The sequence below is a fragment of the Dryobates pubescens genome, chromosome 20, assembly GCF_014839835.1.
Source record: "Dryobates pubescens isolate bDryPub1 chromosome 20, bDryPub1.pri, whole genome shotgun sequence".
NCBI classification, from domain to species: domain Eukaryota; kingdom Metazoa; phylum Chordata; class Aves; order Piciformes; family Picidae; genus Dryobates; species Dryobates pubescens.
This window is the reverse complement of record NC_071631.1, coordinates 655785-669924: the sequence shown is the minus strand read 5'-3', so window position 1 is coordinate 669924 and position 14140 is coordinate 655785. Positions and strand designations below refer to the sequence as shown.

General features: G+C 64.0%; 1 protein-coding gene across 3 annotated transcripts; it reads left to right on the top strand.

Moving 5' to 3' along the window:
* The first annotated feature begins 343 nt into the window (after positions 1–343).
* On the top strand, positions 344–12280 carry ZDHHC18 (zinc finger DHHC-type palmitoyltransferase 18). 3 transcript variants are annotated; one of them, XM_054170937.1, is made up of 10 exons: positions 344–633; positions 3625–3785; positions 4081–4230; positions 5454–5591; positions 5957–6005; positions 6387–6489; positions 7834–7943; positions 8865–8964; positions 10981–11072; positions 11826–12280. In XM_054170937.1, exons 1-9 carry the CDS (start codon positions 377–379, stop codon positions 11020–11022), a joined length of 1110 nt encoding a protein of 369 aa, XP_054026912.1. In that variant the 5' UTR covers positions 344–376; the 3' UTR covers positions 11023–11072; positions 11826–12280. The 3 variants fall into 3 exon arrangements, with proteins under 3 accessions (XP_054026912.1, XP_054026913.1, XP_054026914.1); XM_054170938.1 differs by lacking the exons at positions 10981–11072; positions 11826–12280 and having other exon boundaries at positions 8865–9113; XM_054170939.1 differs by lacking the exons at positions 8865–8964; positions 10981–11072; positions 11826–12280 and adding an exon at positions 7124–7319 and having other exon boundaries at positions 7834–7938.
* Positions 12281–14140: the final 1860 nt, after the last annotated feature.

Genomic DNA, 14140 nt, shown 5'->3' with positions numbered 1-14140 from the left:
GAGCTGCGCGGTCCTCTTTGGTCCCTTCCCTGGCGCTTGTCTCAGGGCAGCCCTGGGGGCTCATGGGGCCAGGCTGGGGACGCGACCTGACTGCGGCAGCACCTCTGGGGACGGCGGTGTCAGCCCCGCCGCGTCCGCCAGAAACACCGGGCGGGGAGTCGGGGGTCAGGCCTGGGCTCCCGGGAGGGCGCAGCGCCCGGCGGGGCCGGCAGGGGGCGCGGGGCGCGGCGGGGCCGGGCGCGGGGCGGGGCTCCGGGCCGGGCGCGGGGCGGGGCGGGGCCGGGCGCGGGGTGGGCCGGGGGCGGGGTCGGGCGCGGGGCGGGGCGGACACGTCGGCGGGGCTCGGGGCGGGGCTCCGGGCCGGGCGCTCAGCGCCATGAAGGACTGCGAGTACCGGCAGATCCCGCCCGGGGTAGCGGTCCCGGCGCCCGGTGCGGTCACTGCGCCGCCTCCGTTACCCACCGGCTCGGAGCGGCCGGGCGCCGCCCGTCGTCCCCGGCGGAAGTGGGAGGTGTTCCCGGGCCGCAACCGTTTCTACTGCGGCGGGCGCCTTATGCTGGCGCGGCACAGCGGCGTCTTCGTTCTCACGCTCGGCCTCATCCTGGCCACCAGCGGCCTCTTCTTCGCCTTCGAGTGAGTCTGCGCTGCCGGGCCGGGGGCTCCGGGCACCGCCCCGGGGGCTGCGGTGCTCCCGCGGGGTGTGTGTCCCCTCCCTGCCGGGGGTCCCTCTGGCGTCCCCTCTCCTCCGTGCTTGGGGTTCCTCTGGTGGCTGTCCCCACCCCATGCTGGGGATCCTTCTGCCGTGTCCCCTCTCCGTGCAGGGGATCCCGCAGGGGTCTCTAGAGCAGCTCTTGGCCCCCTCCTTGTGAGGAGCTCTGGGGTAGCTGGCATCCCGGCTGCACTCTCACGGTGGGAGGCAGGTGAGCTGTCGAGCCCCCCATGGGACCCCGATATCCTTGTCTTCTCCCCACCGCAAGGCATTCTTCCTCTGCACGGCCCTCAGACCCACTTTACAGGCTTCCACTTTGCCGGGTGGCCCCAGACCTTGTTTGCTCAGTCTGGCCCTGGGAAGAAGTTTAACAACCTCCCAGGATCCCTCCCTGGCCTCCGAATCCTCTCCCCAATCTCTCCTCTTGCTACCGAGGAGAGAACTGGTCCAGAACTGCAGCCAGGAGAGCCCCCAGGACCGGGGGCTTGGTCCGTGGAGGCAGCAGCAGCAGCGGTGCTTCTGTGAAAGGGGCTTTGGAAATGGTGAAGTGGTTTGGGGTCCCCACTTGGGGGTCTGCAGTGCAGCTCTGTCCCCATTGTGCAGTGTCTGGGCAAGAGGGAGCAGCATCCCTCCCCCCCCCCCCCCCAGCCCCCTTTGCTTTAGGAAGCTTCTGTGCCCCGAGGGAGGAGAGAGCCAGGAGCCCCCCGGTGTGTCCTGTGCTACCCAGAGGAGCTGGGGAAGGATCCCCCTTGGTTGCTGCCCTCCTGCTTCTCTCTCGGGAGGGAGCTTGGTTTTCACCGCTGCTGTGGGAAGCATCGGGGCTGTGCCTGCCTTGGGATCATCCCTGCGAGCCTCAGAGCAAAGCTGCCCGGGGCTGCTGACGGGAGATGAAGGCATCTGATGGGATTAGAGCTTCTGCAAAGTCAGATGAGCCGAGGGGGGCAGGCAGCTGCGGGAGGCAGTCACAGCATCCTGCCACGGCAGCTCCTGTCCTGCTGTCATCTGTGCCTCTCCGGCAGCTCTCTGCTGTCGGGAGCAGCACAGGGACTGCTTTGTGCGGGGCCAGGCAGAGGACATCTGCTCTGCCCTCCCTCCTTGCCTGCTCACTCTTGCCTGAAGGTGCCCTGGGGCTTTCGAGTTGATGTTCTAGCAGCCTGCTCCGCACGGGTGAGGGTTTGCTGCATGTGGAGCAGATGCCTCTGCCCTGCACTTCTGTAGTGCAGCTGCTTGGTGCCTGATGGGGGGAGGTGGGGGCCAGAGTCTCCTGGAGAAGGGGTGGCAGCACGCTCACATCTCTCATGAAGGACAAGCACCTCTTGGAGGGTCCAGAGGAGGCCACCAAGACGATCAGAGGGCTGGGGAACCTCTTCTGCAAGGCCAGGCTGGGAGAGCTGGGGCTGTCCAGCCTGGAGAAGAGAAGGCTCTGAGATCTTAGAGCAGCCTTCCAGTGCCTGGAGGGAGCTACAGGAGAGCTGGGGAGGGACTGTTCAGAAGGACCTGTGGGGATGGGACAGGAGGCACTGGTTTGAAACTGGAGTAGGGTGGATTTAGGTTGGACATTGGGGAGAAATCCTTTGCAGTGAGGGTGGGAGATGCTGGAACAGGTTGCCCAGGGAGGCTGTGGATGCCTCCTCCCTGGAGACGTTGGAGGGCTGGTGGAGGTGTCCCTGCCCATGGCAGGAGGCTGGAACTGGATGGTCTTTAAGATTCCTTCCAACCCAAACCGTTCTGTGGTTCAGTGGTTCCAGAGACCTTTCTGTCCCTCTGCCAGGGACGGAGGGGCTCTGCAGCAGCCTTAGGTTCGGGCTGGAGAGGTTTTGTTGCTTGGTGGCTGCTTTGTTCCGGGCAGCTGAGCTGCGGAGCTGAAACAAAAGTTGCTTAATCCTCTCGGAGGGCCTCGCAGCGCAGCCGCCCAGCCCGCGGGGCTCCGGCAGCCTTCCTGCTGCGCTCAGGGTGCTTAGTGCTGCTCAGAATAGCAAATCCCTCTGCAGAGCCGGGACAGGAGGCTCTGCAGCTCCACACCACGCGCAGCTCAGACACCTTCTGCCACCCTGCTGCCAGCACCGGGGCTGCCCTGCTCTGCAGGTCCCCATCTGCGCAAACACAGCCCCAGGCCACGCTGCAGCAAGCCCAGCAGCAGCCATGGTCTGCTTGGATGGCTGGTGGCTTGTCACAGCAGAGTCAGTGCTGCAAGGTGTCCCCACCAAACATCTGGCACAGCATGAAGGGCACAGGGGTCAGCCAGAGACAGCAGAGCTGTGCTGGACCCAAGCCAGGCTCCCTCTCAGCTTCCCACGCTGGACCAAAAGCGGTCAGGGCCACACTGCTTTGATCCCTGCTGAGCCTGGGTGTTCCTCTTTGTGTTCTTGATGCTGCTCTTGCAGAAGGTGACTGTGCTCTGGGGTAGCTGAAAAGTGATTCTGGGACTCCAGGAGGGCAAAGTGGTTGTGTACAGAGGTTTGTGTGGGCACCTGCAGCAACCTGGGCTGGTGGGAGGTGTCCCTGGGACGCTAGGAAGAAACTCTTTACTCTGAGGGTGGTGAGGCACTGGAACAGGTTGCCTGGAGAGGTTGTGGAGGCCTCATCCCTGGAAGTGTTTAAGACCAGGCTGGATGAGGCCTTGAGCAACCTGGGCTAGCAGGAGGTGTCCCTGCCCATGGCAGGAGGTTGGAACTGGATGATCTTTGAGGTCCTTTCCAACCCAGCCCATTCCATGGTTCAAGATTTTTGTGCCACAGGCCTGCTCTTCCCAGTGCCACCCTGGTGCCTTCTGGGCTGGCTCTTGCTGTTCCAAAGGTCTCTGCAGAGCACAAATGCTTCACCCCAGCAGCCTGGGACCCTCCATGCTTCACCCTGGGGCTGCTGGTCGCTGCAGCCAAGGTTGGTAACAGTGTTTTTGTATTTTCTCTTAACAGCTGCCCCTTCCTTGCCAGCCACCTCACCTTGGCCATCCCCATCATTGCAGCCGTCCTCTTCTTCTTTGTCATCAGCTGCCTGCTGCAGACCAGCTTCAGAGACCCAGGGATCCTGCCCAGAGCCACCCCCAGCGAGGCTGCAGACCTGGAGAAGCGAATCGGTGAGAGCGAGATCCTGGAAGGGACCTGAAAGATAACCTGGGCTGGTGGAGGTGTCCCTGCCCACGGCAGGGGCTTGGAGCTGGATGATCTTCAAGGTCCCCTCCAAGCCAGCCCACTCTGTGACTCTTTGTCAGACTCCCTGGAGGAGCTGCTCGCTGTCCTCCCCTGCCACGGTGGAGCTGAGCATCCCCTGACCTCCCCGGCAGGAGAGCAGGGGCCAGTCCCTTCCCCCGGCAGGAGGCAGCTGGGGGGGCTGGGGGGCAGCAGTCTGACTGTGCCCTCCTTGCCTCGCAGACAGCATGGGCACCTCCACCTACCGGCCCCCGGCCCGCACCATGGAGGTGGTGATCAACAAGTACGTGGTGAAGCTCAAGTACTGCTACACCTGCAGGATGTTCCGGCCGCCGCGCACCTCCCACTGCAGCGTCTGCGACAACTGCGTGGGTGAGCGCCCCCTGCCGCCTGCCCCCCGGCCCTGCCCGCCCCCCGGCCCTGCCTGCCTGCCCCCCGGCCCTGCCTGCCCCCCGGCCCTGCCTGCCCCCCGGCCCTGCCCGGCCCCCGGCCCTGCCCGCCCCCCGGCCCTGCCTGCCTGCCCCCCGGCCCTGCCTGCCTGCCCCCCAGCCCTGCCTGCCTGCCCCCTGCCTGCCCCCCGCCCCCTGCCTGCCTGCCCCCCGCCCCCTGCCTGCCTGCCCCCCGGCCCTGCCTGCCTGCCCCCCGGCCCTGCCTGCCTGCCCCCCGCCTGCCGCCCAGCCCCTGCCTGCCCGCTCTGTGGAGGTCACCAGGGCCAGGCTGGATGAGTCCTTGAGCAACCTGGGCTGGGGGAGGTGTCCCTGCCCATGGCAGGGGGCTGGAGCTGGATGGTCCTCAAAGCCCCTCCAACACGACCCAGGGAGGCTGCTCTGCAGCAGGGTGGCCTTCGATCCAGGGACATGCCCAGAGGGTTTGCCTGCTCCTGGTGCTGCACACTGTGGGTGTGGAGGTTCTGCTTTGTGCTGTCTGCTGGGGCAGCCTGAGGAGCCACCACCCCACAAGCAGTGGCAGGACCCCAAGACTCTGGGTTAGGAGAAGTTTGGGAATTGCCAGGAGTTCTGTGTTTGGGGACAGCCAGGGGGTGGCTGCAGCTCCTCCTTCCCCTGGACCAGCTCCCTGGAGAGCAGCTGGGGCAGGGTTTGGGGAGTCTGGGGAGGGGGCATGCTCCTGCTTCGTGTGTTTGCCCTGCTGTGTCCCCCAGCACAGCTCCCACAGTCCTGCTGGTCCTTCAGCCCTTCTGCTGGGAGTGTTTGCAGCTGATGGCAGCTGCCCAGGGTTCTCAGCCAGGTCCTGTGCTCTGAGAGGTTTCTCTGTGGTGCTTTTGGTGCCCAGAGGAAGCAGCTGTGCAGAAAGGCAGCAGCCCTGCTGCGAGCACACACCCAGGGCTGCTGCAGGAGCTGCTGCCTTTCCCCTGCTCTCTTTCACTTTTAGTCATGGCAGATGTCACCAGGCACAGGGCTGCTGGGTTTGGTGAGAGGAGAGGCCTGGCCTTTGCTAGGAGCAGGCACGTGGGCAGGTGGCAGAGCTCTGCTGACACTTCTGCCGCTCTCAGGCTGCTGGGTTTGCAGCCCTGGGGTGTGGGCTCTGTGGTGAGGCTGCAAGGCAGCAGGAGTCTCACCTTGGCCTTTCTGTTCCAGAGAGGTTCGACCACCACTGCCCCTGGGTGGGCAACTGCGTGGGGAAGCGCAACTATCGCTACTTCTATGCCTTCATCCTCTCCCTCTCCTTCCTGACCGCCTTCATCTTCGCCTGCGTCGTCACCCACCTCACCCTGCGTGAGTACCAGGGCCCCTGGCAGCCCCTGTGCCCTGCTGCTGCCCACAGGCAGCGCTGGGCCCCTCCTGCTGGGCTCACTGCTTCCTGCAGGCTTTCCTGTGCCAGTGTCCTGGATCAGTCAGGCCTCGGCCCACAGGGCCCTGCAGGTTCGCCCTGCGCCTCCCTGCCGGCAGAGCTGCCGCCTGGCTTAGCCCCTGCGGCGCAGAGGAGCTGCTGGCTGCAGCTGCTCTTCACCCCCAGCTGTGGCTGCAGGCTGCAGGTGTTCCTGGGCAGGTCCCCCTGGCCTGCAGCAGGGTGGCTGCGTGCTGGGCAGCCAGGTGTTGGCTGGAGGTGCCAGGCTGATGCTGTTCCTTCTGCTCTGCAGGCTCTCAGAGGGATGGGTTCCTCACCACCCTGAAGACAACACCTGCAAGATATCCTTCTGGTGCCATCAGCTGCTCAGCCTGGCAGGCAGTGCTGCAGCCACCCTGACCATGCAGCGCTGGTGGAGTCCCCCTGCTGTCCTTTCACCCTGGGTTTGGTGCCCAAGCAGGGCACAGGCCTCTCTCCAGCAGACTGGGCAGGCTGTAGCTCACCACCAGGGCTCGAGGGGGCCTGACAGATGTGATTCCCAGTTCAGGAGAGGGAGGTGCAGGGGCAGGCTGTGCCCTGCTGGGTGCCTGCAGGGTGGGACAGGGCATGGGGAGCTGGCTGGGATGTTTGGGTGGCCCCAGGGTGTGCAGTGCCAGAGCAGGGCTGCCCAGGCAGCGCTGCTCTCCTTGCAGGGTGGTTTTGTTCCTTGACTGCTGCTGCACTGTGCTGGAGTTGGTGATTTGCTTTTTCTCAGTCTGGTCTATTCTGGGCCTCTCAGGTTTTCACACTTACTTAGTGGCCTCCAACCTGACAACCAACGAAGATGTGAGTAGCTGTGCCCCCTGGCACCCTGCAGGGCTGGGGAGGGCATTCCTGGCTGCCTGCCCTGCCTGCCTCTGTCGGGCACTGCTGAGCCAGCAGCCCCTGCCCAGGCTGTTGGGGCTGTGGGTTTTGGTTGCTGAGCAGGGGGAGGACAGTGCCACAGGTGGTGCTGGGCAGTGCCAGGCTCTGGGGGTCACAAACTGCAGTGGGGGTTTCCAGCCTGGTTGTGACTTGGCTTAAAATTAGGTTCTGAGGTTGAAACCCAGCAGGCTGGCCCCAGAGGAGCATTTGGGTGTTAGGCTGGGGCATGGTGCTCTGAATTCAGCATCTCACAACCACAGCCTTCCCCTGAGAGCCTGGGCAGGTCCCCTGCCCTCTCTTGGTTTCTCTTCTCTCATGAGCAAATCATCTACAGACCCCTCCTGAGACCCACCTGGAGCCTGGGTGCCTGCAGGGGCCAGGATCTGTCTGCTCCCTGGATTCAGAGTGCTCTCTCCTGGCCAGCAGTCTCTGATCCTTGCTGGCAGCTCCTGGCACTGCAGGCAGCACTTCTGCAGCCCCTTTTCTTCTTTGGGTTGGTTTAGGGGTTTTACCTTTTTCCCCTCCCCTTTCCTCTCCACTTTTCTGTTCTCTCCAGAGCTGTTCTAGACCTGCTCCAGGCTACCTAAGTGAAGCTCCTGGAGGTTGCAGCCCAGACCTGAGGGCACCAGAGGCCCTTTGCCTCTCTGGCTGTGCTGCCCACGCTGCCAGCCTTGTGCTGCAAGTGGGGAGAGGAAGTAAAAGCAAAAGGAGCAAATGCCCTGGGGAATGGCTGGCTGCAGCCAGGGCCTGAGGTACAGCATCTGCTGCCCACTGCTGTGTGCCCAGCTTGGTGTGAGCAGGGCTTTGAAAGCAGAGCCCCAGCCACAGCTGCCCAGGGTGGGGATGGGGAGGCTGCAGCCCAGCCTGGGAATCCCCTGCTTGGTTGTGCAGCCTGAGGAGCTCAGGAGGGGCTGTGAGCTAGAGCCCTGCCCTGCTGAGCTCTCAGCCTAGGAGAGAGCAAGAGGAGGAGGCTGCTGCTGAAGGTGGTGGCACTGAGGCTGTGCAGCAGGGGGCTGCCCAGCTCTGGGGCTCTCCAGCTGCAAGGCTGAACCTTGGCAGGAGCAGGAGCAGCTCTTTGCTGTCTCCTCTGGCTGCCCTTCTGCAGCTGTGCTGCTGGTCAGAGCAGAGAGGAGGGGGCCTGCTGCAAGAGGAGCCTGCAGCAAGGATTCAACCACCCCTGCAGCAAGGATTTGAACCCAGGCCCTTGCTGTGGAGTCACTCCACTGTCACATCTCTCCTACCTCACTCTCTGCCTTTGCCTTCCAGATCAAAGGGTCCTGGTCGAGTAAGAGGGGCTCAGAGTTTGCCAATCCCTACAGCCATAAGAGCATCCTCACAAACTGCTGTGCAGTGCTGTGTGGACCTTTCCATCCCAGGTAGGAGCCTTTGACCCCCAGGGTGCTGGGAGCTGCATCCTGCTCTGGGAGGGGCCCTGGAAGGGAGGCATTTGCCACGCTCCAGGGAGGCTGAGGCACAAACAGCTCTGCCTCCATGGTGAGGAGGAAGCAGCCTCCAGCCCCTGCAGAGGTTGCTGCTTCTCGAGCTTGAGGAGTCCCAGCCACAGAATCATGGAAGGGTTTGGGGGGAAGGGACCTTTAAAGGTCATCTGATCCAACCCCCAGCTGGAGCAGGCTGCTCCAGAGCTCCATCAAGCCTGAGAGCAGGCCCAGGTGTGAGTGTGAGCCACACCAGCTCCAGCTGCACAGCCTGGGACAGCCTCCCCTGCTGCTGTGTGACACCAAGTGCTCCACAGAAATCCCAGCTGGATCCACCCCCCAGAAAAAGGCATCTCCACATGCCCTGGCACGAGCTGGGAGCCCCAGGCCAGCAGTGCAGGTCCTCAGCTGCTGCAGCCAGGCTGCCTCTGCCCTCTGAGTGCCCCCAGGCTTTGTGCTGGGGCCGGAGGTGCTGGGCACCAGGGCTGGCATGCAGAGGTGGTCAGGCTGTGGGTTGAGGGAGCTGAGCTGTGCCCTGGGGGGCTGTGGCACACCAGTGCTTCCCTCCAGCTCCTTCCTCTCCCACTGTTTTCCTGTTGTGAAGCTTTTTTCCAGCTCCCATTTGGGTTTGTGGTGACCCAAAGCCATTGAGTGCCTGGAGGCTGCTTGGTGGCTTCTGAGACAGCTCTGTGGTTTGTCTGGTGGGCAGGAAGCTGCCACCCAGCAGCTCCAGCTGCTGCTCTGGTTAGCAGCTCCCCTAGCAGAGCCCTCTGCCCTCTCTGTGGCTTCAGCAAGGCTGCATCTCCTGAGCTGCATCTGCTGAGCTGCTCTGCCTTGCTCCCTTCCCCTCCTCTTTTGCAGCCTCATAGACAGAAGAGGATTTATCCAGCCCGAGGCCGGGACCCCCTCCAGCCCCCGGAGTGAAATCCCTTCCTTTGGAGCCAAAACTGACACCAGCATGGTAGGAGGCATCCCCTAGCAGTGCTGTGATGTAGCCCAGTGCCTGCTGTGCCTGCACCTCGCTCCAGCCACTGCCTCCCCCTCCTCCCATGCCCTCAGGTGGGACAGATCAGAGCTGCCAAAGGCTGAGCCATTTGCTGCCTTTATTTATTTATTGGGTTTTGTTGATTTGTTTCACTGTGATGTGCTCTGCTTGGACTTCTGCCTGGGAGAGGCCAGCAGCATGGGAGACCCTCAGGCGCTGCAGAAACAGAGGGTCCCTGCTGCACCCTGGGGACCAAAGGGGCCTGGGGAGCCACCAGACCTCTGAGCCTGCAGTGTCTGCTCCAGGGGTCACTGCTCCAGGGGTCACTGCTCCAGGGGTCACTGCTCCAGGGGTCACTGCTCCAGGGGTCACTGCTCCAGGGGTCACTGCCTTGCTGAGCTGGGCCAAGGCTGGGGACTGGGAAGTGGTTCCCAGCCTGAGCTGGGCTCTCACATCTCAGCCTGTGGGCTGCTGGAGCTGTAGGATCCCTGGATCCACACTGTGCTGGCATGGGAGGGCTGCTCTGCCTCTCCATGGCCTCTGCAGGGGCAGCTCTGCCTTCCCAGAAGCTGCTGTGCCTTGGTGAGTTGTGGCTGCTCAGCTGGGAGGGCTGCCAGTGGAGGTGGAAGCCAGCTTAGGTTGTGCCAGCTGCTGGTGATCTGTTCTGTGGTCACTCAGGACGTGCTTGGTTTGGCCTTGCCAGTCTGTGTGCCAGGGAGGCAGCAGCAGGCAGTGCCCTGTGGCCCTCAGCTGGAGATGCTGTTGGCAAGGCTGCAGCTGTTAGACTGCTGTGAAGCCCTGGGGGTCACCCCCTGCCCAGGTGGAGTTTCACAGTGACAGGTTCCTGGCTGGCAGGTGAGAGCAGAGCGGTGCCCGGGGCGGTGCCCTGGTGCCCGAGCTCACCCAGCAGCATCACTCTGTGCCTGCAGCAGCACAGCAGAGCCAGCTCAGGGCACAGTCACAGGCCTGTGAGCCATACTTGAATCAAGTCCTGGGAGCTGCTGGCTGCTTTTGCACAGTCTCTGGGTGGGGTTTCTGCTCGGGGCAGGTGGTGCTGTGCACAGTTGGCACCAGGGCAGAGGGTGTGCCTGGTGTCAGGGTGCCCACTTAGGTTTTCCCATGGGTGAGACACATCTGCTGCAGCCTCAGGCAGAGGCAGCACGTTTCTGGGGGCAGCCTGTGCCCACTGCAGTCACCAGCACGGTGCTCTGCACACCAGGACCGCCCGCTCCAGCCTGTGCCCACCTTCGGGGCACGCAGGGCAGTGGCCAGAGGCTGCCCTGGCCTGCACAGGGCTCTTGGTGCTTGTTTGTTGTGGCTCTGCCCTGCCCTCGGTGAGGAGCTGAGAGCATGCTGCTGGCTGCTGAACTGCTGCTGGATCCCAGCAGATGGCCCTCACCACCCAGCAGCTCCAGCAGCCACCCCAGGCAGGGCTCTGTGCCAGCTCAGGGGCCAGGTGCCCCTGCTGCAGCCAGAGCCTGCCCTGCCCTCCCTGCCTCTCCCCCAGGGATGTCCCCGCTGGGGCTTGGCCCTGCCCGCCAGGGGCAGGTGTGGGGCCAGGGCAAGCTGGGCAGGGAGGAGCAGGGTGGGCTGGTGTCAGGGCCTGATGCCTTCCTGGCTTTATTTAAAGTGATTTCCTTTGTTACTCGACACAATAAAGTTTATTTTTGAAGTCGAAGTGCTTGGGTTATTATTCTGCTCAGCAGAGGGCAGGGGCTTGGTGCCTCACACCAGCAGCTGCCAGCTGGGCTCAGCATTTCACCTGGAAGCTCTCGCAGCAGGATGGGGCTGTGAAGGGTGCTCAGCCCCAGCTGGGACTTTGCTGTCCCATGGCTCCAAGCTGGGCAGAGTCTCCCCCAGGCTCTGCTCCCCTTCCCCATCACCTCCTTGCCCTTTCCCCCCCACCTGGCTGTTGCCAGGGCCGTGCCAGGAGCTGTGGCTGTGTCTCACCCAGCCAGGTGCTGAGTGCATAACCTCTGGTGTCTCCCCCAGGAGGATGCCTGCCAGGACTTTGCCATTTCCTGCACAGCCTGATGGGATTTGCCCCTCCTTGGACCTTAGCCCTGCTCTCTGAGGGTTAGCTGGTAAGAAAGTGCTTCCTTCCCCATCACCCACTGCAGCCACCCAGCTCATCTCCCCTGCATGCCCAGCCCTGTCCATGGAGTCCATCACCATTGTCTTGTGTAGACATCTCTGTGCCTCATCCATCCCACAGCTCCCTGCTGGCATCCCACTGCTGGCAGGGGTGCTGAGCCCCTGGGCTGTGCCATCTGTGCAGGGCTGAAGGGCAGAGGGGCTGCCCAGAGCCCTGGTGAGAGGAGAGGGATGATTGCCCCCAGCTCTGGGCTTGGCTCCAGGGGGCTGTGGGGCTTGGCAAATGCTGTGGCTGAGGGCTCACAAAGCTCTGTGCCAAGCTCTGGTGGTTTGTGCCCAGTGGAGCTGCCATGATGGGGCTGGAGGAAGCCCCCTGCTGATGCAGTGACCGGAGGAGCAGGAGCCTGCAGTGGAGTTCTGACCCTCTCTGCCTGGCTGATCCCTCTCCTCCCTGCCTCTTCCCCTCTCTCACCAGCTTCCTCCTCCCACGTGCCCGTGGGTAGGTTCCTTCCCGAGCTCGTTGTGACCCAGCCCTGCTTCACCCGTGGGCTGTGGAGCTGCTGCCCTGCAGCAGTGGAGGAAGGCTGCTCCCTCCTCCCCACCCTGCCCTCCTGCATCCTGGACCATCTCTTTCCACCGCCCAGCCTGGGTGCTGCTCCCTGCTGCTGCTGGATTCCTGGCACTAACCTTCTCTTTCTCTTCCTCCCCTCCCCTCTGCTCTCCCTCCTGCTGGCTCACTGCAGAGCCCTGGCCGCCCGCAGCCCTCTGCCTCTGGCGGAGCAGCCCAGGGGGAGCCAGGACACGGCGGGCAGCAGCCGAGAGACCTCAGCCATGACCACCACGAGTGCCTCCCCGGCCAGGGCTCTGCTCCCTGACCCCGCCGCCGCCAGCGAGGGGGGCAAGGGGCCGTGCCCGAGGAAGAGCTTCTCCAGCCCCGCTGCGGGAGCCGAGATGCCCTCCCGTGGGCTCCCAGCTCAAAGCCATAGCGCTGCGACCCTCCCCCAGCGCAGCACCGGAGCGCCGCCGGCTCCTGCTGCCGGCCGGACTCCAGCACCGAGGCTCCCTGCAGGCAGCAGCCTCAGCCGCGGGGAAGGATCTTCCCTCCTGGCGGTGCTGGGAGGCAGGGACCAGCGTTCCGGAGGGCTTTGGGAACCAGCAGGCTTCACTCCAGAGCATTTGCAGCCGAGCTGGTAGCATCACCCCCCCAGCCCCTCTCTGAGCCGTGCCCGTGTGCCAGAGGCCTCTCTCCAGCTGGGAGTTGGCTCACATGGGCAGAGTCGACCTTTGCAACCCCCCCGGCCAGCCCCCTGCCCCTGTGCCCTCTTAGTGTGGCTCCAGGTTTAGGGGAAGGGGCTGAAGCCCTGCAGCAGCTCGAGCAGCGCTGGCAGGGGCTGTGGCACAGGAGCTGTGTGGCCAAGCCTGGAGCCCCCAGCCCAGGGTAGAGCCTGGTAGGATCCAGCACCCCCTGCCCCCTTTTATGCCTTTGACTTTTGTAACACAATAAAAGTTTCTCCTATTTACTGTACAGCAGTGTCTGGCAGGGGGGGCTCTGCTGGCAGGGGGGGCTCTGCTGGCAGGGGGGCTCTGCTGGCAGGGGGGGCTCTGCTGGCAGGGGGGGCTCTGCTGGCAGGGGGGCTCTGCTGGCTGCAGCTCCTGCCTGGCCCTGCCAGTGCTGTGTGGGGTAACAGAAAGCTGCTGCCCCTCTGCCACCAGCCGTGGGGCCAGGAGCTCCCTGGGCTGAGGCTGAGGCTGTGCAGTGGGAGGGCACAAGCTGGCTGCTGCTGCCCACAGGGGGCTGAGCTCAGCCTAGCCCCCACCCCTGGGGGTTTTGCGAGGGAAGGAGGTGAGTTTAAGGCGGGGCTGGGTACGTTGGGCTGCCCCTTTGGCCCCCAGCCCCTCCCTGGGGGGGGGCTTTTGTGTGTGGTTGAAACTCTCAGGGGCTCTGCAGGTCTCCCTTGCTCTTGATGCTTCATCTGCTGGGCAGAGGTGGGGAGGCAGGCAGTGGGCTCTGATCTGTGCCCACCCTCAGCAGCCTTCTCCCAGCCCCCCGGGGTGTGAGCTGCTCCCGGGTGGGTCAGGCTCCTCTGGGAAGGGATGAACGTGGCAGGGCTCTGCGTGGGCACACGGAAGGGCTGTGGGCAGGCTGGCAGAGCTGGGCACCCTCCTGCTGCCTGCACATGTGAGCCACTCTGGCCAGGGGGTACCCCAGACCCACCATGTGCCCAGAGACTTGGCTGGGAGGGGATGAGCAGCTCCAAATCTCCCCTTGCCAGGGTGGGCAGGGAGTGGGCTGGAGGCTGGGGGAGTTCTGGGTGGCACAGGGCTGGGAAAAGCAGCAGAGAATCACAAAAGGGTTTGGATTGGAAGGGACCTTCCAGACCATCCAGTTCCAGCCCCCTGCCATGGGCAGCCCAGGTTGCTCAGGGCCCCATCCAGCCTGGTCTGAAACACTTACAGGGATGAGGAGCCCACAACTTTTCTGGGCAGCCTGGTCCAGGGTCTCCTCACCCTCAGAGTAAAGAGCTTCTTCCTAACATCCAATCTAAACCTACCCTGCTCCATTGTCCCTCGTCCTGGCACTCCCAGCCCTTGCCAAATGTCCCTGCCCAGCTCTCCTGGAGCCCCTTCAGGTACTGGAAGGCTGCTGGGGTCTCTCTCCTACCCTCAGTCCCCACCACCCTTCACGTCTGCGGCACCCAAGGGCGGGGATGAGGGTGCCAGGGTGGCACCGGGGGCTGTCTGCAGGGATGAGTAAAGCAAGGAGTCATCGCAAACCCCTTTCGCACCTCGGCCCAGCGCCAGCAGGCACCGCCCCAGCCTGCCCTTCCCGCACGGCTCCCGCACAGCAGATAAGGGCTGGGGCTTGGCACGGGCCAGGGCTGTGCCAGCGTGGCCAGGAGCAGCCGGCGTGCGGCAACAAGCTGGAGCAGGCTGAGAGTGAAACTGCAGCGCAACGCGGAGCGCAGATCCTAATCGGGGCGGCGCTTCTCCACCGCGGGGCCAGCAGCTACAGCCGCTCCGTGGGCAGCAGAATCAACCCCAGGGAACGTCTAACAAG